The 24,952-nt window shown below is 69.2% G+C and overlaps 3 protein-coding genes across 6 annotated transcripts; 1 reads left to right on the top strand and 2 right to left on the bottom strand.

Moving 5' to 3' along the window:
• The first annotated feature begins 748 nt into the window (after nt 1-748).
• GRN (granulin precursor) lies at nt 749-6,247 on the top strand. Of its 4 annotated transcripts, none has more exons than XM_077788255.2 (13): nt 749-787; nt 1,575-1,678; nt 1,751-1,822; nt 1,921-2,005; nt 2,092-2,195; nt 2,278-2,425; nt 2,552-2,658; nt 3,286-3,400; nt 3,481-3,578; nt 4,146-4,397; nt 5,105-5,356; nt 5,723-6,007; nt 6,077-6,247. In XM_077788255.2, the coding sequence occupies exons 2-13, from the start codon at nt 1,589-1,591 to the stop codon at nt 6,173-6,175; spliced, it is 1,707 nt and encodes a 568-aa protein (XP_077644381.2). In that variant the 5' UTR covers nt 749-787; nt 1,575-1,588; the 3' UTR covers nt 6,176-6,247. The 4 variants fall into 4 exon arrangements, with proteins under 4 accessions (XP_077644381.2, XP_085418250.1, XP_077644382.2 ...); XM_085562124.1 differs by having other exon boundaries at nt 1,540-1,678; XM_077788256.2 differs by having other exon boundaries at nt 749-911.
• Nucleotides 6,248-6,296: 49 nt separating this feature from the next.
• On the bottom strand, nt 6,297-14,576 carry FAM171A2 (family with sequence similarity 171 member A2). The gene is made up of 9 exons (XM_085562122.1): nt 14,439-14,576; nt 11,681-11,908; nt 10,698-10,790; nt 10,419-10,577; nt 10,160-10,336; nt 9,773-9,889; nt 9,336-9,462; nt 7,354-8,625; nt 6,297-6,588 (listed from the first exon to the last, which is right to left on the bottom strand). Exons 1-9 carry the CDS (start codon nt 14,545-14,547, stop codon nt 6,534-6,536), a joined length of 2,337 nt encoding a protein of 778 aa, XP_085418248.1. The 5' UTR covers nt 14,548-14,576; the 3' UTR covers nt 6,297-6,533.
• A 968-nt stretch (nt 14,577-15,544) lies between these two features.
• Nucleotides 15,545-24,841, bottom strand: ITGA2B (integrin subunit alpha 2b). The gene is made up of 30 exons (XM_031507069.3): nt 23,381-24,841; nt 23,180-23,307; nt 23,006-23,103; nt 22,770-22,935; nt 22,652-22,701; nt 22,267-22,312; nt 21,962-22,087; nt 21,831-21,878; nt 21,542-21,585; nt 21,375-21,434; nt 21,169-21,221; nt 20,827-21,035; nt 20,535-20,717; nt 20,399-20,444; nt 20,217-20,321; nt 20,042-20,097; nt 19,792-19,943; nt 19,441-19,554; nt 18,654-18,724; nt 18,436-18,583; nt 17,862-17,954; nt 17,697-17,776; nt 17,496-17,576; nt 17,325-17,427; nt 17,082-17,234; nt 16,874-16,999; nt 16,584-16,697; nt 16,276-16,383; nt 16,078-16,200; nt 15,545-15,758 (listed from the first exon to the last, which is right to left on the bottom strand). The coding sequence occupies exons 1-30, from the start codon at nt 23,524-23,526 to the stop codon at nt 15,669-15,671; spliced, it is 3,120 nt and encodes a 1,039-aa protein (XP_031362929.3). The 5' UTR covers nt 23,527-24,841; the 3' UTR covers nt 15,545-15,668.
• Between the last annotated feature and the right edge of the window lie 111 nt (nt 24,842-24,952).

Below are 24,952 nucleotides of genomic sequence, written 5' to 3'. Positions count from 1 at the left end.
AGGGCGGTCTGTGGGTCCGTGTGTGTCCCGGGCAGGGCGGTCTGCGGGGTCTCTGTGGGTCTGTGTTCCAGGCAGGGCGGTCTGCGGGGTCTCTGTGGGTCCGTGTCCCGGGCAGGGCGGTCTGTGGGGTCCGTGCCCCGGGCAGGGCGGTCTGCGGGGTCTCTGTGGGTCTGTGTTCCAGGCAGGGCGGTCTGCGGGGTCTCTGTGGGTCTGTGTTCCAGGCAGGGCGGTCTGCGGGGTCTCTGTGGGTCCGTGTCCCGGGCAGGGCGGTCTGTGGGGTCCGTGCCCCGGGCAGGGCGGTCTGCGGGGTCTCTGTGGGTCCGTGTCCCGGGCAGGGCGGTCTGTGGGGTCTCTGTGGGTCTGTGTTCCAGGCAGGGCGGTCTGCGGGGTCTCTGTGGGTCCGTGTCCCGGGCAGGGCGGTCTGTGGGGTCTCTGTGGGTCTGTGTTCCAGGCAGGGCGGTCTGCGGGGTCTCTGTGGGTCCGTGTCCCGGGCAGGGCGGTCTGCGGGGTCGCCGCCCCGCTCCCGCTCCCTCAGGCCGAGCCCCCCCCGCTCTCGCCGCCCTCAGCCCCAGGGGGTCGGAGGGGGGGGGGGGCTGGCACGTGACCGCCCGTCACGTGGCGGTGTGAGGCGGCCGCCGTGCCCGCCCCCTCACCCCGGGCTGGCCAATGGCAGCGCGGCGGGTGCGGCGGGCGGCCAATGGGCGGTGGGGGCGGGGCTTGCGGCCAGCGGTGGGGGGGGCTTGCGGCCGGGACCGGGAGCGCTGGGACACACGGGCATAGCCGGGAGGTACCGGGAGCACTTGGAGCACTGGGAGCTGCCAGGAGGAACTGGGAGTCTCGGGAGGAACTGAGAGTCACGGGGGCCACTGGGAGACACTAGGGCTACTGGGAGTCATACGGACGACTGGGAGGTGCTGGGAGCTTTGGGAGGAACTGGGAGTCACGGGAGGAACTGGGAGGCACTGGGAATCATGGGGCAGCACTGAGATCCACCGGGAGGTCCTGGGAGTCATGGGAGAGCACTGGGGGTACTGGGAGCCCTGGGAGCACTGGCGTTACTGGGAGCACTGGGGATACTGGGAGCACTGGGAGCACTGTGGTTACTGGGAGCACTGGGGGTACTGCAGTTACTGGGAGCACTGGGAGCCCCGGCTCTGCTGCTGGGCGATGTCGGGGGTCAGCCCAGCCCTGCCCGGGGGGGGTCGCAGGGGTGGGGGTGCAGTGACACCGGGGTCCCCCCGAGCCCCCCATGGGACACAGCCCCCGTGGCCGCGCTGGGCGGGGCGGGAGGTGCCCGCAGCGGGGAAAGGGAAGTGAAAGTGACCGTGACCGTGACCGTGACCGTGATTGTGGGACGGGCCCGTCCGGCACCGCAGGGAGATGTTATCGGGGCGCGGTTGGGGTGCCACACACCGCAGGGTGTCCCGCTCTCCGTGGGTGCCCCCAGCACCCCGGGGTGGGGGAGCTGGCTGAAGGGGGGGATGGGGCTTTCCCAACACATGGCTGAAAGAAGAAGTTGAGAACTGCCTGCCCGCACAGTGAGAAGGGAAACTGAGGCCGGGGGGTTCCTGCAGGTGCCCCCAGAGCCATGAGGACCCTCCTGCTGCTGTGGGTGGCCCTGGCCAGCGCGGGGGCCCAGCTGCCCTGTCCCCAGGGGGGACCCTGCCCCATCACCCCGGTGAGTGCACGGAGTTTGGGGGGATCGGAGGGGCCTCAGCAGGGGATGATAACCCCTCCTATGCCCCCCCAGGCCCTGCCTGCCCGCAGTGCAATGGGGTGCCAGGACCGCTCATCCTGCCCCGCCAACTGCCAGCTGCCAGAGGTGAGCCCCCTCCCCTGTGCCTCAGTTTCCCCCTGTCCCTGCCGTTTGGGGGGCACTCCCTGACCCCCCTGCGCTCCTTCCCCCTTCTCTCTCCCCAGAGTGTCCCCTGTGCCGGGGGCCACCGCTGCTGTCCCCGAGGGTCCCGCTGCAGCACTGATGGGGAGTCCTGTGTCACAGACCCAGGTACAGGGACACGGGGGGGTGGCGGGGGTCAGGGTGGGCCTCAAGGGGACAGGATGGACACGGGGGTGCCTCACCTGTCTCCGCAGCCCCCCGTGCTGTCCCCTGTCCTGACGGCCAGTCCGAGTGTCCCGATGATGCCACGTGCTGTGTGACGGGCAGCGGCGCCTGGGGGTGCTGCCCCATGCCCCAGGTACGGGGTGTGGGGACACGGGGACGCTGAGGGGGGGGCCTGGCACGGCCGTCGCTGTGACGAGCATGGCTGGCACCCGCAGGCCTCGTGCTGTGCTGACAAGGTGCACTGCTGTCCCCACGCCACCATCTGCGACCTGGCCCGCGGGCGCTGTGTGTCCCCTGCCGGTGACACAGACATCCCCTTGGGCACAGCCTTCCCCGCCTGGAAGCGCCTGCCCCCTGCCCCAGGTAAGGGGTGTGCCCGGGGGTGCCCTCGCTGTGCCGGGCCCTCGGAGGGGACGCGGTGACACCGTGTGTCCCCCCAGTGGCGCTGTGCCAGGGGAGGGGACGTGGTGACACCGTGTGTCCCCCCAGTGGCGCTGCGCCAGGTGCTGTGTCCCGATGGCCGCTCGGCGTGTCCCGATGGGGCCACCTGCTGCCAGCTGTCCCCAGGGCAGTACGGCTGCTGTCCCCTGCAGAACGTGAGTGCTGGCACAGCCCTGGGCACCCTGGGATGGGCAGCTGTGCCAAATCTGTGCCCAGCACCCCAAACCCCCCACCCCCCACTGAACACCCCAAAACAAGCACCCCATGCCAGACACCAAATCCTAGCCATCCTCCACCAGGCACCCCAAACCAAGCACTCCTGTGCCAGGCACCCCAATCCAGCCACCCCTCACTGGGCACTCCAAACCAGCACCCCACACCCCAACACACGTCACTCATCCTGTACCCATCCATGCAGGCACCCCATTCTGGACATCCCAATTCCAAGCACCCTACAGTGATGCCAAGCACCCTATTTTGGGCAGCCTGTCCCAATCATCCTACACCAGACACACCTTGTTGGGCATCCTGTGGTGGACACTGGGCCCTGGGCACCCCAACCTGTGCCATGTCCCCATACCAGGCACCCTGCACTGCCCCACGTGCTGTGCACACCCTGTCCTTGTCCCCAGGGCCCCTGTCACCCCATATCTCTCCCCCCAGGCTGTGTCCTGCAGTGATGGGCAGCACTGCTGTCCCAAGGGCACCTCCACACCATGTCCCATATGCTGTGCCCCCCCTGTGCCCATCTGGGGCCCGTGTCATGCTGTTTCTCCCCCCAGGCCGTGTGCTGCAGTGACGGGCAGCACTGCTGTCCCCAGGGCACCACCTGTGACCTGATCCACTCCACCTGCACCTCCCTGGGGGGCTCTGCCTCCCCAGCAGCTCTGCCCACAGGTAAGACGCCCTCAGGGAGCAACCACCCCCTGTCCTGTCCCGGGGAGGGGACACCAGCCCTGACTGTCCCCTGTCCCCAGCTGGTGAGGTCAAGTGTGACGAGGAGACGAGCTGTCCCGATGGGAACACGTGCTGCAGGCTCAGCTCAGGGGCCTGGGGGTGCTGCCCCCTCGAGCAGGTACGGGGGTCCCCTGTGCCCCCAGGACACACACGTCTCCTGTCCCCCTGGGTGGGATGAGGGCAGCTGCGTCTTGCTCCACTGAGAAGGACAAGGGTGGGGGTTCCTTATATTTGCCCAAAACAAGGTTTGATGTCCCTGGTCTGCCTGGGGAGGGACAAGGATGGGGGTCCCCTGTGTCCCTCTGGGACTGGGAGATGTCCCCTGTCCCGCAGGAGGGCTCCCATTCCCTGATGTCCCACGGGGGTGGGGGTGACACTGAGTCACGTTGACATCCCCCAGTCAAACCTCCTGTACTGACTGGGACCAGTTTGGGGCTCCACTGGCAGGGGCTGGAGAAGGGACATGAAGCCACCAGGATGCTCAGGGACCTTCCTGAGTCCCACTGAGGGGAGAGGTCAGGAGTGATGAGGGGGGGGTCTCCATATCCCTCCCTCCTCACTGCTGGGGCAGGGAATGGGGACGGCAGGAATGGGCCGGAGGGGACACATTTGTCCCCTCTCCTGTGGAGGTGGCAGTCCCTGGGGAGGGTCCCCTGTGCTCAGCCCCCCCTCTTTGCCCCCCCAGGCCGTCTGCTGCCCCGACCACGTGCACTGCTGCCCCCAGGGCTACACCTGCGACCCCGAGGGGGGCAGCTGCCTGCAGGGGGGTGGCACCCGCCGGCCCTGGCTGCGCAAGACCCCGGCGCTGCCCCGGGGGGGACAGGTGACACAGGTGACATCGGGGAATGTCAAATGTGATGAGGAGACGAGCTGTCCTGACGGGAGCACCTGCTGCCAGCTGAGCCTGGGCACCTGGGGGTGCTGCCCCTTCAAAGAGGTTGGGGGGGGCTCTGCCCATGGGGGTCCGTGGCTGTGTGGGGTCAGGGCCCCAGGGGTGCACCCAGGGGAGCAGGGGGTCATGGGGTGTCCTTGGAGGGGAGATATGGCTCAAGGGACCCTGAGTGAAGCACCTGCCTGGTGACATGGGAACATTCACAGGGCACAGCAACCACCTGTCCCTTCAACAGCCCCGTGGGCTGGGGGTCTCCTATGCTCCGAGGGGACAAAGGCCAATGTTGCCTTTTCCCCAGGAGGGTCAAGGCCAGATGTCCCCCTTTGTTGCCTGAAGGATAAGAGCGTATGTCCCCTGGGCACAGTGAGGGCAGCTGTCCCTTGTCCTTCAGGGTGGGCTCCAAACCCCTCATGTCCCAATGGGACACAGGGCCCCTTTGCTGCCCCCCAACCACAGTCAGACCCCCTCTGCTAAGTGGGACCAGTTTGGGACTCCAGTGGCAGGAGCTGACAGAGGCACACAAGGCCAACAGGGTGCTCAGGGACATCCATGCATCACACAGAGGGGCAGAGGCATCACAAGGGGGTTCCCAAATCTGCCCCCCTCAAATTGGGGATGAAGCCAGGCTGGGTCCAGGGGGAACACAGAACAGGGCAAGGCAGGAACAGGCAGGAGGGCACTTGTCCCCTGGAGGTCCCCAACTGTATTGCTGGGGGTCCCCTGTGCTCAGCCCCCCCTCTTTGCCCCCCCAGGCCGTCTGCTGCCCCGACCACGTGCACTGCTGCCCCCAGGGCTACACCTGCGACCCCGAGGGGGGCAGCTGCCTGCAGGGGGGTGGCACCCGCCGGCCCTGGCTGCGCAAGACCCCGGCACTGCCCCGGGGGGGACAGGTGACACAGGTGACATCGGGGAATGTCAAATGTGATGAGAAGACGAGCTGTCCTGACGGGAGCACCTGCTGCCAGCTGAGCCTGGGCACCTGGGGGTGCTGCCCTCTTGAGCAGGTGTGGGGGAGTCCCTGGGGTTCGGGGTCCTGGGGGTTCGGGGACCTCGGGTGTGGGGTGGGGTGTTGTCCCAGGAAATGAGGATTTGGGAATGGAATGGAGGAGGGTTGGGACAGAGTGTGACTGTGGGGATGGCCCTTTGGGGACAAGCAGGGCTGGGGGGCAGGGACATGGGACACTCCCACTTTTGTCACTGGTACCCTCCATGGAGGCTCTGTGGGCACCTTGGGGACAGGGTTTGGCACAATCCTTGGGTCTCTGCTGGGGACACCTGGGGACCTGGGTCCTTGCTGTCCCTGGAACCCGGAGCCCTATGTCCCCCAGACACCCGTGTCCCCCACTGACCCCATCCTGTGTCCCCCCCAGGCCGTTTGCTGCGGGGACCACAAGCACTGCTGTCCCCGGGGCTACACCTGCAACGTGGCCACCGAGAGCTGTGAGAAGCTGCTGGCACCCACCCCGCTCCTGCCAACCCCCTCAGCCCCCCGCCAGGCTCCCTCAGCCCCCCGCCGGGCACCCCCCGCCCCACTGCAAGCCGCTGGCATCCACCCAGGTGGCCTCGTGCCCTGCGGTGCCACTGGCTCCTGCCACGTAGGCCAGCGGTGCTGCCAGGCCCGGGGAGGCTCCTGGGGGTGCTGTCCCTTTGCCCAGGTGAGTGGGGGGACACCAGAGTGGGGTGGGGGTGGCATCACCCCCCGCTCACTCAGTCTCTCTCTGCAGGGCTCCTGCTGCTCCGATGGCCGCCACTGCTGCCCCGCGGGGTCCCGCTGCACCGGGGGGGGCTGGGGGTGCAGTCCCCAGCGCTGGGACCTGCTCTGATGGCACTGGGGACACCCCCACCACCACCACGCCCCGAGTGCCACCACCCCAATAAACGGTTTCTAGGAGAAACTCCACCCATGGTTCCTGGTGGGGGGGAAACTGAGGCAGGAGGCGGAGGCAGGGGGGATTTTGTATGTTTAATATATTAATGCCTCTAAGGAGCAGACAGGACGTGTGGGCAGGTGCAGGCAGCAGCTCCCTGCCCAGCCTGGCACCTGGGGGGTTCCCCATGGCCCCCCCTCTGCCAGCCTGGCCCCAATGACCCCTCTTCATCCTCACCACGTAGAAAACATTTAGAAACACAAGTTAAAATCCAAAGGGGGATGAGGGTGGGGGGACAGGGGCCCCCTGGCTCCTATGGCAGCTTGGAGGCACCGCTGGCTCGGGGGGCAGTGCCAGCCCCCCCTGTCCTGCAGGGACACAAAAGGGGACATGGCTCAGGACCGGGGAACATGGAGCATGCAGTTCCCACCACCAGGAGACAGGGAGGCGGGTGGTGGTCTTGGGGTGGGACACGGAGGGAACAGGGGCAGCAGGATCCCGGTGTGGCTGAGCCTGGTGGCACAGGGTGGCGGTCCCGAGCAGATGGGGACAGGGGTCGCCTGGGTGTGGTCAATCTGGTCCCTCCCCTGGCAGGATACTGGGAGGGGCTGGACAAGGAACAGGGGACGGAATGGATGAGGAGTGGGAGAGCTGGTGGGAAAGGGACGGTGGTGCTGGAATGGGATTACGGTGGGGTGGGACAGTGATGGGACACGATGGGGGCAGGAGAGGATGGTGGTGGGCTAGGACAGTAGTGGCAGAGGACAGTGACAAGGCAGAATGGTAGGGAAGGTGGTGGGATGGCTTGGCAGGATGGGACAGTGACAGGAAGGACGGGGTGGTGGGACAGTGGGATGGGGGATGACAGCAGTGGGAGGAGATGATGGCTGTGTGGGGTTGTGGTGGATGGGACTGATGGGGCAGGATGAAGGATGGAATGGTGGTGGGGTGAGACGGCAGTGGCAAAGCACAGCGATGGGACAGCGATGACAGAAGACGGTGGTGGGAGATGGTGGCCGGGCAGGACAGTGCTGGGCTGAGACGGGTGACGGCAGCGGTGTCCCCAGCCTCTCGGCAGCCCTCGGGACTCGCCCTCCACCCCCGGACCAGGGGCCCGCGCTCCCCACACTCACTTGACATTGAAGACCATCAGAGGCCGCTCCTCCCGCTTCTGCCAGGGGCTCTTGCGGTCGCCCCCGTCGTCGCCTCCGTCGCCCGCCTCGGCCAGCGCCTCCTCCTCGGGGCTGGTCAGGGAGTCTCGGGGGGCTTCGCTGGCGCTGCTGCGGCCGCTGCCCCCGCCTCGCCGCCCCCCGCTGCCCGCTTCCAGCAGCGGGGCGAGCGAGCTGTCCTCGGGGGAGGCTGCGGGCAGGGGGGGCCGGGGCCCCCCGTCCTCCTCCCCGCCTCCGGCGGCCCGGGGCAGGCGGGGAGGGGGCGCGGGGCCGGGGCCCCTCTCGCTGCCCTGCAGGTCGATGTAGGAATGCCGAACCTGGGAGGAGCGCCCGTCCAGGGACACGAACCAGGCTCTCGGGGGTGGCGGCCCCCCCAGTTCCAGGAGCTGCTGTCCCGCCAGCGCCTGCAGCTCCCCGTTGAGCTGCGCCACCGCCGACCCGTCCAGCAGCACCGGGATGGCCACCGAGCCGCTCACCGGCTGGGGGGCACGAGCCCCGCCCCAGTTTTCCCCTTCCTCGAAGGGCTGCCCGGAGGAGGGGGGGGCCGGGGGCGCGGCCGTCGCCGCCGTCGAACCGGGGCCCCCGTCGGCTTCGGGGGGACCCTCGGGCTCGCCGGGAGCCAGCCGCATGTAGCGGGCGGGGATGAGGAGGGTGGGCATCACCCCCCGGTAAACATCCTCGGGGCCCCCGGCCCGGTCCAGGGGCCCGCAGAGCAGCAGGGGCCCGGGGGGGGCCAGCGAGGGCGGGCGCGGGGGGGGCTCCGGCAGCGGCAGCTCGGGGGGCTGCGGCCCGTAGCGGGGGAAGGAGGGCGAGGGGGGCCGCGGGGCGAAGGCGGCGGTGCCCCGGGGGTGCTCGTCGGGCGGCTGCAGCCCGTCCACCGAGCGGGCGGCCCGCAGGCCGAAGGCTTCGCCGGGGCGCCCGTAGTCCTCGTGGGCGGGGGGCTGGCGGCGGCGGGGGCCCAGCGTGGCCGCCGGGGGCCGGAGGCCGGCGCGGAGCGGGGCGGGGGCCGGCGGCTGGAAGAAGTCCGGCCGGGCGGGGGTCAGCTCGCGGGTCGAGGGGGGCAGGCTGGGGGTGGGCAGGTCGGTGTCCCCCCCCGAGGAGGCGGTCTCCAGGTGGCTGCCCCCGCACAGGAGGTCCAGCTGGGACACCGAGGTGGCCTGGTCCCGACGCGCCGCGTCCAGCGGCCCCGGCAGCGGCAGCTTGCGGTGCTGCGCCCGCGGCTTCAGGCACCGCCGCCTGCGGGGAGACACGGGCTCGTGGGGGCGGCGGTCCCCCTGCTAACCCCCGTCGCCCCATGGAAGGAGCCAGAGGAGGGGGCTGTAGGGCACCCAGGGGTGCTGGGGAGTGATGTGTCACCCCCCACATCCAGTTAGAGGGCACCCAGGGGTGCTGGGGAGTGATGTGTCACCCCCCACATCCAGTTAGAGGGCACCCAGGGGTGCTGGGGAGTGGTGTGTCACCCCCCACATCCAGTTAGAGTGATGTCCCCCCTCCCAGGCCAGCTGTAGGACACCCAGTGGTTCTGGAGATCAGTGTCTGGCTCCCAAATCCAACTAAAGAGCACCCAGAGGCACCACAGGCTGGTACCTCCTCCCCATAGCCAACTATTGGGCATTTGGGGGTTCCAAGGGGTGGTGACTCCCCCAAAGTACCTACAGGGCCCTCAAGGGTGCCAGGAGGGTGGTGCCCCTTCCCCATAGTCAGGTCTAGGGCACTTGGAGGTGCCATGGGGTACCCATGCCCCCCTTCCCAAAGCCAGCTATACAACACCCAGGGGTACCAGGAGGATGCTGCCCCCTCCCCATAACCAGCTATAGGGTGACAGAAAATGGTCCCCCCCAGCTATGGGGCACCCAGGGCTTACAGGTGGGTGCTGACCCCCATTCCCACACAGAATGTCGGGTTCTGTTCCCACCCCCCATGGCCAGGACGCAGCTGGTGCTGACCTGCAGTAGTAAATGAGGAGGCAGAGGAGGATGAGGACGAGCAGGGCCAGGGCACCCAGGATGGTGAGGAGGAAGATGGTGTGGTAGGTGGTGATGTCTGTCACACCCGCTGCCATCGCCACCAGCCCTGGGGACAGCAGGGTCAGAGGGAGAGCCCCCCTAAGAGTATCCTGGGGGTCTGCCCTGGCACAGGGGGGCAAAGGGAACCCCCACCAGAGCACCCCAGGGGGCTGCAATGTCCCCTCAGCCCAGACAGCCCTGGGGACGGTGGGATTGTGAGGAGCCCCCACCCCACCAGGGGCACCCCAGGGTGGTCCCAGCCCCTCAGGCAGCCCTGGGACAGGGCAGTCAGAGAGGGAAGCACCCCAAAGTGCTGCCACCGCCTCCCCAGAGCCAAGGGACACAGGCTGGGAGGGCACTCACAGGTGTCACCTCACCTGTGCTGGGGGAGGGCAGAGCTGCTGCCCAATATCCCAGCTGGGAGGAGACGAAGGTCCAGTACAGCTGCCGGCCTTCCTTCCGGATCAGCCCCGTCCCATTCCGCACCCACAGCCCTGCGGGGACACACTGGGCTGAGACCCCTCCCCTCATCACCCCCCACCACCCCCAGCAGGAGCTGTGTCCCCCTCTGCCACCCCATGTGTCCCTCTGCCACCCCCAGCAAGGAGCTGTGACCCCCTTTGCCACCCCATGTCCCCCTGTGCCACCTCCAGCAGGAGCTGTGTGTCCCTCTGCCAGTCCCAGTAGGAGCTGTCCCTCTCTGCCACCCCGTGTCCCCCTCTGCCACCCCGTGTTCCCCTCTGCCACCCCCAGCCAGCACTCACCGCTCTTGGGGTCAAACCTCCAGGCTGGCACACTGGTGGCCACCACGGCCGCGGCGTCGGGGGCCAAAGGGACGGACAGATGGACGGGGCCGGCCAGCGGCACCTCAGTCCCGTTGCCGGTGAAGAGGTGGACGCTGACAGCCGCCACCGGCGCCAGCTCCAGCCACGTGCCATTGGCTGCGGGGACAAGGACAGGACATCCCTAAGGGGGCCACAGCGGGTGTGTCCCCCACTGCCCCGTCCCCGGTGTCCCCCGTACCGCTGCCGTCCTGCTCGGCCCCGAGGAAGGCGGGGAAGGCGCGGGCCAGGCTGGGCCCGGAGGCGGCGGTGAGGGACGCGGCGAGCTGGCTGTACGTGGAGCTGCGGGGCAGGCGGGCTGCCCGCCGGGGGAACTGCGCCCACGGCTGCCCGCGGCCACCTGCGGGGACACGGCGGGTGTCATCCACCGCCAGCCCCGCGGTTCCGCCGGGGGGCACAGGGGGAGTGGCAGCACCCGGGGGGCCCGGCGGTGTCACCCAGGGCCATCCCCGTGTCCCACCTGGGGATCCCAGGAGGATCTGGACCAGGTCCTCGTAGAGGATGAGCGTGGCCGGGCGCTCCGGGAGCAGGTAGAGGCTGATGGAGGCGTAGACTGGAAGGGGAAGAGGGGTGATGGGGGATCCCAAAATACACACACCTGGACCCCAAAAATACACACACACTCCTCCGGGCTTGGGGGGACTGATAGGGAGAGGGGGGGAGATGGGGTCTGCAAAGGGGGTGGGGAACGGGGACGCAGCAAGGGATGAGGTGCATTTGGGGACGGGGAGGGCAGGGAGTGGGCAGGGCAGGGGCACCACCTCCACAACCCCATCCATGCACCCTCCATCTCTGTCCCTGTATTGCTTCATCCCAATATCCCCATTCCCTCATCCCCATCCCCATCCTGTACCCCACAGTCCCTGTAGCCCCATTCCCACCTTCCCAGCTGGGTGCTCCTGTGTGTGCCACCCCCCCAAAGGTGACCCCTCCCACTGATGCCACCGCCCCACTCCCCCCTGCCCTGGGGAAAAGGGCTGGAATCTCAGGGGGCACCCCCGACTTCCCCTGCCCTGGGATGGGATGGGATGGGATGGGATGGGATGGGATGGGATGGGATGGGATGGGATGGGATGGGATGGGATGGGATGGGATGGGATGGAGGGATTTGGGGGCCACCAGGATATGGTTTTCCCCTCCCAAACACCCTTTTGTAACACCCTGAAACCTATCAGGGCTCCTTTGTAAGGAAGGGACTGAGGGACTAAGGACCATACACCAGGGCTCAGAGCCCCCCAGTTAGGAATTTAGGACCTCCAATCAGACCCAGAACCCTGAGGAAAGGATTGAGGATCCCTCCCCCATCATGGCTTAAATCCCCTTAGGGAGAGATTGTGTCCCCCAGACAAACACAAAGCCCCAGGAAGGCGATTGGGGACCCCCAGCCAGAGCTGCCCAGGAAGGCACTGGGGTCCCTCCAGGCTGGGGGTCCCGGTGACTCACGTGGCAGTTTGGTGACGCGCCAGGGGACAGAGGCGGTGACGTATCCGCGGCGTGCGGCGGTGACGAGCAGCCAGGAGCCCAGGCGGTAGGGCACGGGCAGCACCCCGGTGCCCGTGTGGTCCGTGGTCCCGGCTGCCAGCGCGCTGCGGGCGCCAAACACGTCCAGGGCCGCCTGCGGCAGCGGGGCCAGCGTCCCGCTCTCGAACACCTGCACCCGCAGCAGCACCTCTGCGGGGACACGGCGGGGACACGGCGTGGGCACGGGGCACGGGGGGACACCTCGGGAGTCACAGCCACTAACCCAGGGGGCATGGCCACCATCCCAGAGGCACGGCCACCATCCCAGGGAGCCATGGGCACCATCCCAGGAGTCATGGGCACCATCCTGATGGATGGTGGGCACCACACCAACAGGTGATGGGATCTGTTCTGCTGGGTCATGGCCACCATCCCCATCACAAGGGGTTCATGGCCAACAGCACAGGGGGTCCCGCCACCATTTCAGCAGGTGGTGGAACACGCCCTGCCAGGTCATGGCCACCATCCCACGGGGCTCATGGCCAGCATCCCAGGGGTGTCAGGGTCACCATCACAACCACCATCTTGGTGGATGATGGTCACCACGCCAGCAGGTGGTGGGACCTGTCCCAGTGCCCACCATACCCAGCAGGTCACAGCCACCACCCAGGTGGGTCACAGGCATCACCGTGGCATCTCACAGGTGCTCCCCAGTAGGCAGCAGGCACCGTCCCGAGGGGTGTCACTGCTGTGCCCACCCTGTGCCCCCCTGAGGGGGCTCCTGGCCCCAGGGTGCTGTGCCCACCCGGGTGGGTGCACCCAGTCATGTCACCCTCAACCCCCCCACCAAAGCCACCCCCAGGTGCCGCTCACACCTGTCCCAAGGTCAGGGGGTCTTGAACCCAGCAGGCCCCACCAGCAGCAGTGGGAGGGATCCCCCGGGCATGTCCCCGCTGCAGAGCCCGGCTCGAGGGAGGGGGGGACCCTAAACCCCCGGTGCCCCCGGCCCCCCCCAGCCAGCGCCATCCTGCGCATGATCCGCAGCCTTTGGCAGCGGTCCCGGCTCCGGCGCCGTCACCCAGGCAACGACCTCCTTCATCCCGCGCCCCGGGGCTGCCGCCGGGCCCCCCGCAGCCCCGGCCCCCCGGAGCCCCCCCACTCCACCAGGCACCCCCCCGACCCGCCCGGGCCCAGATGCGGCCCAGATGTGGCAATGGGTGAGAGGGGGAGATTCGCAGCAGCTGCTCCAGCGATGCACAGGGGCGGGGGGGCGGGTTCAGGAATGGAGGGGCTGGGGGTGTCCCCCGCATGGCGGGGACAGCCGGCACCCGCGGGCAGGAATGTCCCCGCGGCCACCCGCAGCTGCCGGGGGACAGCTGGCATCAACAGCCACCCCGCTGTCCGCCCGAGAGGGGGGCCATGGTGCCACCCCCAGCGCGGGGACACAGGCACGGGCATGGCCCCGTGCCCGCTCTCTGTGCCCCCGCCATCACCAAAGGGTCCCCAGGGGGTGGTGAGGCCACCGCGAGGCACCCTGGCCCCTCGCTGGCTCCCCAGTGCCTCCCAGTCTGACCCAGGGTCCCATGAGGAGGGGCAGGGGGTGCCAGGCCCTGGGGGCAGTGAGGAGCCCTGTCATGTCTGTCACCCCGCGGGGACAGGAGGGATGGGCAGCGGTGACGCCAGTGGGGAGCTGAGCCAGCACAGACAGGACGGAACAGGGACCCCCCTTCCCACCCCCAGGCATGCCTCACCCTGGCCCCGGGAGGGTTTGGGGTGCAGGAGGGGGTCACAGGGAACCGCGGGGACCCCAAGGCCGACCCTACCTGCCGGATGCACCCCCCACCACCCTGCACCCCCGGGTGCTGCTCACCCATCATCATGAACCCCCTGACCTGGGACCTCCACCCACCATCAGACATCCTCAAGTTCTGCTCAGGACCCCCATCCACCCTCCTGCACCCCCAAGCTCTGTCCACGATCCCCACCCAACTTCCTTCACCCCCTCGTTTGTGACGCCCACCCACCATCACAACCTCTTGGCGCTGCCCGGGACCCCCCCCCACCATCCTGTACCGCAAGGTCTGGCACCATCCCCACCCTCTCGTCCCCCCAGGCTCTGTCCGTGACCCCCCCAACCAGCTGCACCCCCTGGCACTGCCCAGGCCCCTCACCCATCACCCTCTTCCCGCCAGGGGCCAGAACCGCCCGGGGAGGGGAGACAGACGGACGGACGGACAGAGGGGGTGCGGCCGGACAGAGCCGGGGGTGGACAAGGGGGGTGGACGGGGGGGCGCGGGCGCGGTGGGGGGGCGGGTGCGGATGGGGGTGTCGGAGCCGGGGGGCCGGGAGGGGATGGGGGTGTCGGGATCGTGGGGCGGGGCTGCGGGTGTGGGGTGCCGGGGAGTCGCGGGGCGGGGGGCGGAGGGGGCCGGTGCTGCTGAGGGGGTGACGAAGCCAAGGGATGCCGGGGGGATGTCGGGGCGGGGGTCATGCGGGGATGGGGGGGCCGGTGCCGGGATCGATCGGGGGGCGGTGCGCGGGGGGGCGATGGGCTTCAAAGGATGCCGGGGGGATGTGGGCGCGGGGCTCGGGCGGGTGTGGGGGAGCGGGGCGTTGGGTGCTGCGGGGCAGGGGTGGGGGCCGAGGGATGCCGGGGGGATGTGGGCGCGGGGCTCGGGCGGAGAGGGCGCGGGGTGTTGCCGGCGGCGCCCCCCGCCCCGCACACAAAGGCCGCTCTCACCGTGCGCTCCCGGCTCCGCCGCGCCCCGCGCCCGCCGCCCGCCCGCGGCCGCCAGCAGCAGCAGCACCGGCAGCGGCGGCAGCGGCGGCAGGAGGCGGCGGGGCCGCATGGTGGCTCCGCGCCGTTACCCCGCCATGCCCGGCCCGCCCGGCCCGTCCGCCCGCCCGCCGCGGGGACCGGGCTCCACCTGCCGGAGCCGCCGGGCACGGCCGCCCAGTGCCCACCCCCGGAGCGGCACCGCCCCGGCACCGGGACCACCCCCGGCACCGCCCCGAGACCCCCGCACCAACCCCCGGCACCGCCCCGGACCTCCGGCACCGCCCCCTGCGGTGCCCCGGGAGCCGGGACCCATCCCGGTACCGCAACAGACGGCGGCACCCCGCCCGGACCGCTCCGGGACCAGGACCCGGACTCGGTACCGTCACCGGCATCCCGGGACTGACCCTAGTGTCGGCAGCGGCATCTCAGGACCCACCCCAGACATCGGCACCGACCCTGGATCCACCTCTGACACTGCTCGAGCCCCGGCACGAATCCCGGTACCGATCCCGACACCAGGACCGGGACTCGGCACTGCAGGACTGTCTCCGGTACTGGCCCCGGCAGCCTTGTACTGCCCCCGGTACCGCACGGGCGTCCCGAGACCCATTCCCGGCTCCACTCCGAGCCCCGGGACGGGGACAGGGTACCGGCACCGTCATCCCGGGTCTGGCCCTGTACCGGCACCGTCATCCCGGGTCTGGCCCTGTACCGGCACCGGCACCCCAGGACCCACTCGCGGTACTTCGTTGAGCCTCAGCGTCGACCCCCGGTACCGCAGCGGCATTTCGGGACTGGCCCTTGGCACTGCCCCGATCCCCCGGTCACACCCCGGGGGCTGACCCGGGTCCCGTGATCCGCCCGCGGTACCGGCACCAGCCCCGGTACGGACCCACCCGTGGTGCAGCAGACACCCGGGACCGACCCCGGCACCAACCTCCCACTGCTCTCCCGAGACACCCCACAAGGACACACGGGGGTCCCCAAAAGCCTCCTGCCCCCTGCCCTGCCCTGTCCCTGGCAGACCCCTGATGCAGGTCCGGGGGGACACAAGCGCACCCCCACGGGCAGCACCCGAGGGCGGAGCGGGGATTTATTGTCCGGGGGGAGCAGAGCGGGGCTGGGGTCCCACGGGCACGCGGGGGGCTGGGGAATGCGAGCGGGGTCGGGGTGGGGCACAGGGGGACCCCGCTAGTCCTGGGCGCTCCCCGGCTCCTGGGCCGGGCCGGGCTCCTGCGTGTCCCCCTCGGCAGGCGGCCGCGTCCTCTTGAAGAAACCCGTCTGGAAGGGGACACGGGGACACAGTGACAGTGACAGCCGGCGCCTGGGGGACCCCGCGGCACCCGCCCCAGGGGTCCCACATTATCAGCCCCCCGGAGATCCCTGTGGCACCACCATGGCATCACTCCTGCGGGACCCCCCGGCTCTGGGGACCGCACAGTGTCACCCGCCTGGAACCACACAGCGTCACCCGTGCTGCTGCCCCCCCGTCCTGTCCCACAGCCCCCACCCCCAGCGCTATGTCCCTCTGGTGCCAGTGAGGCTCCACAACCATCGTGGATGTCACCAGTGTCCCCAGAGTCCCCCTGCGCCCACTCACCTTCCACATGAGGAGGATGAGGAGGGTGAGGAGCAGGAGCCCGGCCAGGACCCCCAGCACCACCCACCACACCGGCACAGCCCCCTCGCCCCCAGGGCTGGCGCGCACCACACAGGTTTCAGTCTGCAGAGGGACAGGTGGGTGACACCGCTGCCACCACGGCCTGTCCCTGTGTCCCCGCACCCACGCCAGCCCTACCTCAGCCTTGCCGGCGGGCAGGACCCGGGGCTGGACGCGGTAGGGCATGGCCGAGGTGTTGAACCACGCTTGTGACTGGATGCGGAACTGCGTCAGGAGGTGCTCCCGCTAGGGACAGAAGGGGGACATGCGGGGGACACGTGGGAACCAGGCATCAGGGGTGCTGGCAGCTAACAGGGCACCCATGGCCTCACACATGGCATCCCCAGGGTGCTCTCTGGGGACCACCGTGCAGGACGGGACATTGCAGGGATGCCCCGAGGCCACAATGCCACCCCGTCCCCTCTGTCCCCATGAGGGGACAGTACCTGCTGCAGGGTGTCCATCCAGAGCAGGGAGTGGATGCTGACCAGTGCCCGCTGGTCCTTGCCCAGGCTGGGCACGTGGCAGGTGATGTCCACGCACGTGGCATTGTCACAGTCCTGAGGGTGGTGTCCAACACGGTGGGTGTTGGGGGGCCCCCACCCCAGGGGACGCTCCCAGCCCTGTGCCCACCATGGGCTGCAGGTCCCCAGGGTCACCCAAGGGTGTGGCCCCACCCTGGCACCCGCAGCCCTGCCTCCATCCCCGCCGGCAGGTCCCCAGGGCCCCCGCTCACCACACGGACGAGGTCCCCCAGCCCCTCGTCCCCCAGCCCGGCTCCCGGGGGCGGCTCCGCCTCCCGGCGCTCCCGCTGCCGGGTGCCGTTCCCGAGCGCTGCGGCCGTCGGACCGGAGACCTCCAGCTGGAAGGGGACACAGAGGTGACACCCATCCCCCTGACATGTCCCAGCGCCCGCCGGCGGGCAGCGGTCCCGCAGTCCCTACCTGGGCGGGGTTGAGGGTGGGGTGGTGGGGGCAGCTCATGCCCCCCTCGGTGCCCAGCTCCAGCAGGTAGAGCAGGACGCGGTCGCCCAGCAGGTGGGGGACGGCGAGGCTCAGGGTGACACCGCTGACGGTGCCGGGACCTTTGTTGTGGAGCTGCGGGAGCACGGTGGGTGATGCCCAGCGCAGGGGATGACGCCGGGGAGGGGACAGAGGGGACATCCCCTGAACAGCCGCGGGCATCACCTCATAGACGTGCTCCACCTTGATGCCGTGGTCCTCGAGCCGCCGGCTGCCCTCCACCCAGTGCCAGCTCGTGGGCAGCACCATGGTGGCAGGCAGGGAGTTGCTGGTGGGACAGGGGGGTCAGTGTCCCCCTTCGTCCCCCCGTTATCCCCGTGTCCCCCAGACCCTCACCCTCGCAGCTCCATCTCTGCCTGTGCCTCCACGGGCACTGTCACTGTCACCGACGCGTTGCTGGGGCTGGGACTGTTCTTGCTGTGGGGACACAGTGGGATGAGAGATGGACCCTGAGTTTGGGGACATGCTGAGGACACTGAGTCTGAGGTGCCGGTGTCCCAGCAGTGGGTGGGGGACAGGGGGACAGCAAGCTGTCACCTCCGCAGCTGGAGGTGGAAGGTGATGGCATCCCCCATGTCCTCCAGCCCAGACACGCTCAGCTCCATGTTCACGGTGATCTGGGGGACAGCAGTGGACAGGGGCAGGTGGGTGACCAGCCCCAGTGGGTGACAGGCCCAGCAGGGACCCCCCCTGTCCCCTTACCCGGGTTCCTGCTTTCATAGGATTGCCCAGCTCGCAGAGCACCACGTGTGTCCCATTCTCCTTCTTGGGGTTGCAGCTCAGCTTCTCCTGCCCCTGCGGGGTGGGGACATGGGGTGGGGACACGTCATGGACCCCACCAGGAGCCAACCACACTGGGGACCTGCATGAGCTGAGGGCAGGGCTTGAGCCCCACACCCTGGTCACCCCTGAACACCCATCACCAGTGGGGACCCTGTGGACAGTGACAGCCACCAAGGGCAGAACAGGAACCCCCAGCCAAGATCCCTGGGCTCCCATCCCCACCAGGCAGCTCCATGGAGGATGATGGGGATGAAGGACACAGTGTGAGCCCCCCGATTTGGGTCACCCCCTGCTCTGGGCACCCCAACACCCATCACCCCTGGGCACCCCCATGGAAGGTGACAGCCACCAAGGACACGGTTTGAGTCCCCCACCCTGGGCACCCCAGCACCCATCACCAGCGAGCACCCCCGAAGAGGCAGGTGATGGGCACCAAAGGCAGGACATGACCCCCGCACCCTGGTCACCCCTGCCGCCCCCCACTCACACCCACCGGGATGGAGCTGCGGGCAGCCTGGTAGTGCGTGCCAGGGGGCAGCTGCACCCTCAGCTCGGCCTCGAAGGCGCCTTCGCCCGCGTTGGTGGCGTTGGCGCGCAGGGACAGCACGGCCTCCGCCCCGATCAGCAGGCGTTGGCTGGGGCTGGGGACATGGGGACAGGGCTCAGCACCCCGCGGGGACACCGAGCCCTCCCTCAGCTCCCGGAGCTCACGTGTCGGCGGCCAGGTGGAGGTCGGGGACACAGAGGTTGTCATCGCCACAGTCCTCCAGGATGATGTGGGTCTGGGAGGGGGACAGGGAGGGGACGGGAGGACCCCCCCATCCAGGGTGAGGTGTGGGAGGGGGAGTCACTGGGGACGGCAGGGGCACGGGGGGACATCCCGGGAACGGATTGGGCTGGTGGAGGGGCCAGAGGGGACATCCAGAGAGGAGATTTGGGACAGTGCAGAGTCGAGAGGGGACATTCCACGGGGGGACTGGGGATGGAGGGGAGGGAGGTGACATCTCTGAGAGGGGGGAATGGGGACAGCAGAGGGGACATCCAGGGGGACGATTGGGGACATACCCCGAGACATGCTAGGGAGGGAGTAGGGACAGCAGGGGGACATCCTGGGGAGGGACTGGAGATGGCAGAGGGGACATTTTCGGGGTTGGGAATGGGGACAGTGCTGGGTACAGAGGGGACATCCAGGGGAGGGATTGGGGAATGCAGGGTGAGCACAGAAGGCAGGACGGACATGCCAAGGACAGTGCGGGGGCACATTCCAGAGGGAATAAGGGACAGTGGGGGTGGGGGTAGGAGCCACATCCCAGTAGAAACTGGGGAGAGTGGGAGGGGGACAGGGGCAATGTCCCAGGAGGGTGCTGGGGACATTGGCACAAGTTGGAGACCCCGGAGCTGAGCTCAGCCAGGCTGGGGGTACCCACACGTGCCCTGGTGGAGATGAGCCCACCCCGTGTCACCACGGTGAGTCCCCCCACAGCCATGTCCCCCCTACCTGTGCCTGCACCAGGGTGTCCCCGTAGAGCACCAACCCCGGGGCCTCTCTGGGCAGCGTCAGGGCCACGCTCAGAACCACCGGGCTCAGCTTGTCCTTGAACTCGGCCTCGTCCTGGGGACACCCATGGGCGCAGCACTCTGGAGGGCATCCCGTGCCCACCCCACCCCACGCTCTCCAGGCACCACTGTCCCCATCCCTGGTAGCCACCCTCCTGGGACAAGGAGACACTGTTATCACCAGTCCCTGTCCCCAACCCTGTCCCCATCCTGGCTGGAGATGCCACATCCCCATTCCCGTCCCCTCCACGGATTGTCCCCGCCCTCTGCCGCGCTGTTCCTGTGCCCGTACCCGCAGGTAGGCGGTGAGGTTGCTGCACACAGGGGGTGTCCCCGGTGCCACCACCAGCTCCTCTTGCCAGGACGATTGGTGTCCCTGCAGCAGCAGGACCCTCCGCGATGGCCGAGGCTTCAGCCGGTCCAGCTGCAGCTCAGCCTCCAGGTCTGGTGGGGAAGGGGAGGGTGGCACGGGTGACACCCGCGGTGACACCCCGGCGGTGCCCCCGTGCCAGCGGTGCCCCCCGGGTGACAGTGGCACTCACGGATGCTCTGAGGGATGTGCTGGCCCGTCACGCTGACACAAAACACCACGTGGAAGCTGCGGGGGGACACCAGCAGCAGGTGCTCAGGGACCTGTCCTGTGCCCACGGTGATGTCCCCATAGTGTTCTCACGGCAGTGTCCCCACGGCAGTGTCCCCATGGCAGTGTCCCCTCACCAGCTGACACGGACGCTGGAGTCGGGCAGGACACAGTCCAGGATCTCAGGGTTCAGCCCGTCGGGGACACTCAGCTGGGTCCGGGCCACCACCACGGGTAGTCCCCTGGGGCACAGGGACATTGCTGAGGTGCCAGGTGATCCAACAGGGAGCCCCGGGCCACCGCAGGGACGGGCACTCACTGGTACACGGCCACCTTGGCCGCCCCGTAAGCCCCCACGAGCAGATCTGCGGGGACAAGCAGAGGGTCGGTGCCGGGGTGGTGACACCGGGGTGGTGACACCGGGGTGGCAGGGCGGTGTCGTGCCAGGGCTGTACCCGCGTAGCCGTTGCCGTCCAGGTCGGTGGCACCGCGCAGCGCGAAGCCGAAGGCGGCGGGGCCGGGGAAGGGGCTGTTGAGGAGCTGGGTGGGCACCGGCGCCAGCCCCTCGCTCTGCCCGCGGAAGATGAAGACCTGCCCGCTGCCGCTGTCACCGCCCTGCGGGGCGCCCACGGCCACGTCTGGGGACAGAAGGGACGTGAACACCCACCCGCGTTCTTCTGCCTCAGTTTCTCCAAGGCGCGGCACCGAGGGGGGCACATCCTCCTCCCCGCCCCGCCGCGCTGTTACCGCCGAAGCCGTCCTTGTCCAGGTCCCCGAGGCTGGCGATGGCGGCGGCGAAGCGGCCGTAGGGGTGGGTGCCCGTCAGGGTCTGGGGGGGCCCGGCGAGCCGCTGCTGTCCCCGCCCCAGGTAGAGGTAGAGGCGCCCCAGCTCGCTGCGCCGTCCGTCGGAGCGCCGGGCCATGTACAGCGGCGCGCCCACCAGCAGGTCATCCCGCCTGTGCCCGGCGCGGGGTCGGGGTCAGGGTCCGCAGGTTTGGGGGCTGGGGGTCCCCAGCGGTGTGCCAGGCACGGGGCAGCACCCCTGGGTGTCGCCATGGAGAAGGGGGGGACGAGTGTCCCTGCTCTCACCCGTCCCCATCGACATCGGCCACTGCCACCGTGTGCCCGAAGTACGAAGCCACCTGGGAAGGGTCCGGGTAGAGGGTGGCACCGGGAGGTGCCAGGGGCAGAGTGGGAGGGGAGGCTGGGGGAGCAGGGGAGTGCTGGGGGTCTGTGGGATGGGGCAGGAGAGCTGTGGAGCAGCGGGGTGCTGGGGGGTCACAGGGCAGGGGTACCTGCTCGCTGGCGATGCCCCGCAGCCTGCGCAGGGTGTCCCCCGCAGTGAAGATCTCCACCTGCCCAGGGCGGTGTCAGACGCCAGGCCCAGCCCGCGGTGACACATGGTGGTGTCCCCTGGTGTCCCCTCGCCAGGCACCGGCACCGGGCACTCCGCAGCACTCACCTCACCCCTCGTGTTGCTCTTGTTGGGGACCCCCACCACGTACTCTGTGAGCGATGAGAGCCCTGAGTGCCCCACTGGGTCACTGAGGGGGGCACGGGGATACCCCCGGCATTGGGGTGGGCACAGGGATTCCCCTGGTGCGACACGGGGCATGAGGGCACAGAGATGGATGGGACCCCTGTGCTGGCACAGCCTGTCCAGCCCCCTCGGGAAGGGAAGCAAGGTCACTCTGGAGTCCCAGGGTGCCCCAGGCCCATCAACCCCTGTTCCATCCATCCCTCAGCCCTACCTTTGGTTTTGGGGTTGCCATCAAACTCTCCCACAGCCACCGAGTATCCTGAAGGGAGATGGGCACTGGTGACCTTGGGGTATCCCAGCAGGAGCTGGCAGTGAGGCAGGGTGCCCGTGCCCGCTGCTCACCCCGGTACCCGTCCTTGTAGTCCCCAGACACCGGCTCCGTGGGGCGCCCGGGGCTCCCCAGCCACAGCAGGGACGTGCCAAGGAAGCGCCTGAGGATCTTGTCCAGCTCCACGGAGTACACGAGCCCTGGGGCACACCGCGGCGGGGAGCACCAGCACCGACAGGGCACCCGCTGCCACACGCCCTAGGCTGCCAGTGCCACTGCGGGTGGCACTTATGGGGTACCCCACCCGGGGTGCCCTCCTCCCGCCGTGCCCACCCCGGGAGCACCAGCCGGGCTGGGCACGGCGGCAGGAAGGACTCACCTGTGAAGTAGTACCCGCCGGGGGCACCCAGCACCAGCGTCCCATCCTGCGGGAGACGCTGGCTCAGCACCACCCCGGGGCACCCTGGCAACCCCCCAGAGCATCCTCACCCAAGTATCCTCCACCCCAGTATCTCCCATCCCGGCATATTCCAGCCCAGCATCCACCCCACTCCTAGGGCTTCTCCCGGAATTGCCACTGCAGCATCCCCCGTCTCAGCATCCCTACCCCAACATCGCCGCCGTGACACCCAGGTACCATCCTGGCCACACCCTCTGCGTCTCTATCAGCCCCCCATGGGCATCCCGGGGGCACCCCGGCGGCGCCGCCCCGCGATCCCCCCCAGGGCGCCCGAGTCCCCCGAGCCCCTCAAGGCCCCTCTCACCGGGGTGACAGCGGCGCTGAAGCCGATCTCGCAGTAGCGCTTGTCGTGCACTGAGGGCACAGGGCAGGGTCAGACGGACGCGGGGCTGGGAGCCCCCCGCTGCCCGCCCGCCCCTCACCGTAGTTCATCAGGCGGTGGGTGCTGGCCATGGTGTGGTCGCGGCAGGGCGAGTACCACACCGTGCGCCGCTGCCCGGGGCTCTGCACGAAGCAGGTGCCCGTGGGGGTGCGGAACGCCTCGTGCTGCCCCTCCAAAGCGTTCCAGTGCTGCAGCGGGGCACAGACCTGGGCACGGCGATGGGACAGGCTGCGAGCCTGCCCCGCCAACACCCACATCCCCCGCGGGTGCACCCACCACCAGTTTGCCTTCCCAGCTGGTGACGGACGCTCCCAGCCACTGGTGCGACTTGTAGGTGTGGAGCTCCAAGGTGCCCTGGCTCTCGCTCTCGTCCCCTGGGGAGCGGGAGAAGGGGAATGTGCGGAGCTGGCACCCCCTGCGCCCGCTCCCCGCCCCGCGGCGCCCACGCACCTGCAGTGTCGATGGGCAGGGGGTGGCAGGGGCTCTTGTCGGGGGGCCAGGAGCAGAGGAAGACGGCGCCGGGCTGAGCCACGGGCTGGGAGGTGTTGGCACGGGGGGCTCCCACCGCCACGCTGGGCCTGGGGGACAGAGCGGGGTCAGGGTTGGCGGGCGTGTGCTGTGCCCGACCCCGACACCCCGGTGCCTCCCTACCTTCCCTCGCTCATGTGGAAATCCAGGGCGAAACCGAAATAGCTGCCGGGGGGTCCCTCGTAGATGGTGGGGGGCTCCTGGAGAAGCCCCAGCGTGGAGGGCAGGCACAGTGCCCCGAGGAGCAGCAGCACCCGCAGCAGCCCCATCGTCACCCCGAAATGTGGCCACAGCCCCCTGCCCTGGGCGACCCTGCCTTATCTCGGGGGACGCAGCTGGGCCGGCCCAGCAGGAATGGGGAACACAGGAAGGGCCCCCCCGGACGCATATCCGCTCCTGCAGGGAGCCAGAGGTGCAGGGGAGACGGATGTGGCCGGAGCAGGGCGGGGGACAGGAGGTGGCAGTGCCACCGGGGGATACGGGGACAGGGTGGGGGGACACGACCACAGCAACCTGAGCCTATCGCCCGCCGGGGCCGCGCCCAGCCCGCCGCAGGGCGCCAGTCTCGGGGTGGCTGTTTCGGGATGTGCATCTTGGGGTGGCTATTTCGGGGTGCGGGCAGGCCCTGCCAGCGGAAATGTGGCGAGGGGGGGAGGACAGCAGGGCACAGGGCCCGTCCATCGCCCCCGATATCCCCTCCGCAGCCGGATGGAGCTGACAGCACCGAGCCCGCCCGCACTCGGCATCACCCCCAGTGTGCCCTTCCCCAGGGCACGGACACCGCAGAACCCTGCCAGGGCAGGGGCAGCAGCAGCGCTGGGCAGGGCAATGGCTCCGGCAAAGGAGCGGGGGCAGGATGGGGACAGCCCACAGCCAAGTGACCACGGTGTGTCCTTGTCCGGGGGGAGCCAGGGGCTGCAGCCGGGCTGCGGCAGCCGCGGGGCTCAGCCCTGCCCGGACAGCGGCCTCAGTCCCGGAACCCCCTGCAGAACTAATTTAAATGCCATTAATTAAGGGCTCTCAGGCAGCCCGAGATCTCCGAGGGCTCCTCGTGCCAACGCAGCGCCAGTGGCCGGGAGAGGACGCGGAGCACCTTCCTGGGAGCCAGCCCGTGTCTAACGCGGCTCTTCTCTCCGTCTCTGAAGCTGCGGGTCGGAAGCTGGACAGGAGTCGGGGTTTTGGGGGGCACAGGGGGGCCCCGCAGACCCAAATGGCACCTCGGCCGTGATGGGGGACACCGCCCCCGGAGCGGGGTCTGCTCCAGCCCTGCGGAGCGCCTGCAGCCGGGAGAGAGCGGGATTTGCCCCGAGCCCTGGCAGAGCTCCGAAGGCTGGGAAGGGTTCAGCTGAGCCCGGAGCAGCTCCGTGGCCCGGGAGGACACCGGACTCGGGCGCAGCCGCTCCTCCTCGGGAGGTCTCGTCCCCAGCTTGCAGCAGCATCTGAACCCAGCTGGAGCCCACACCAGAGCCCCTGAGGGCAATTATAATCCTGTCTTCTGTCCAATTACTCAATTGCCTGTTTTTTTCATCACTGCTGCACCATCCTGCATCAGCCACCTCCTCCCAGGGCCACCGCCAGGGAAGGGCAGGTGCCACTCTGAACCCCGAGCCTGCTGGCATGCAGGGGGGTGGATTTTTCTCCCTTTAATCAAACCAGGGTTTTGGTTAGGAAAAGAGAAGTTGGTGCTCCACACAG

This window comes from Lonchura striata, chromosome 27 (assembly GCF_050655825.1).
Source record: "Lonchura striata isolate lonStrDom1 chromosome 27, ASM5065582v1, whole genome shotgun sequence".
Taxonomy (NCBI): Eukaryota; Metazoa; Chordata; class Aves; order Passeriformes; family Estrildidae; genus Lonchura; species Lonchura striata.
The sequence above is the reverse complement of the archived record's forward strand: the minus strand, read 5'-3'. Positions and strand labels throughout refer to the sequence as shown.